The sequence below is a fragment of the Fonticula alba genome (genome assembly GCF_000388065.1).
Source record: "Fonticula alba strain ATCC 38817 unplaced genomic scaffold supercont2.6, whole genome shotgun sequence".
NCBI lineage: Eukaryota > Rotosphaerida > Fonticulaceae > Fonticula > Fonticula alba.
Window position 1 is genome coordinate 2,039,534 of NW_009242976.1, and position 896 is coordinate 2,040,429.

Genomic DNA, 896 nt, shown 5'->3' on the forward strand with positions numbered 1-896 from the left:
CCCCCCCCCCCCCGCCCGCCCGCTGTCGGTGTCTCCCCCCTTGGCCCCTCCCTCCTGCCCGGGCCTCTGCCGGGATTTTCGCATGCGCATGGGAATGCGGGGGAGATCGCGCTGCTGACTGCCCGCCTGCCCCACTCGCCCTTGCTCTCAGCCTGGCCCGGTGACCCACGCGCCGGTGACCCTGCAGCCGACCCGCTTCAAGAAGGCTGCCTTCGAGAAGGCCATGGACCTGGCCCCCACCGTGGCGGCCTTGATGCGCGGCTCGCGCTCGGATCGCGCGTGGCTCGAGTCCATCGTTCGCCTGTGCGTCACGCCTTCGCCCCGGCCCGTGTGCTCGCCTGGCCCCCCGGCCCCCGCGCGCCTCGGCCCCTTGAGATCGCCCCGCCCCTGGCTGACCCGACTTGCGCCCTGGTCCCGATTGGCAGTGCCGCTTCGGCGGATCCCTTCACCGAGAAGTTGGTCGGCCTGTGCCTCGATTACTGGGCTCTGCCGGAAGACCCGCAGGTGAGTGGCCTCTCGCGCCTGGGTGTCTGCCTCCCCTCGCCGACACCACCCGGCACACTGCCTGCACCTCGCCCTGTTGCTCGCCCTTTGGATCTGTCGCTCCTCCCCCTGCCCCCTGTCCCTTGCCCCTTCCTCACACACGCACACACATACATCACCCCCATGCGCACCGGCCTCCGGCAGCCGATCAAGCTTGACATCACTCGCGCCGACTATCTGGAGCATTCGCCCACCAGCGGCGACGACGAGCGCGTCATCTTGCAGGTGGAGGTCAACACCATCGCCGCCTCCTTCACGGCCCTTTCGGCGCTGGTGAGCGAGCTCCATCGGTGCGTCCTTCGCCCGACGACCCCACCCCGGGGGCTCGGCCGCTGTCTAGTCACCCGCATCAC

The 896-nt window shown here is 70.3% G+C and overlaps 1 protein-coding gene across 1 annotated transcript; it reads left to right on the top strand.

The window, feature by feature from the left end:
* Nucleotides 1-151: 151 nt before the first annotated feature.
* H696_04092 (hypothetical protein) lies at nt 152-833 on the top strand (the record flags this gene model as incomplete). The annotated part of the gene is made up of 3 exons (XM_009497974.1): nt 152-303; nt 426-504; nt 688-833. Coding segments are annotated over 3 exons (375 nt in total), but the record flags the coding sequence as incomplete, so codon positions are not given.
* Nucleotides 834-896: the final 63 nt, after the last annotated feature.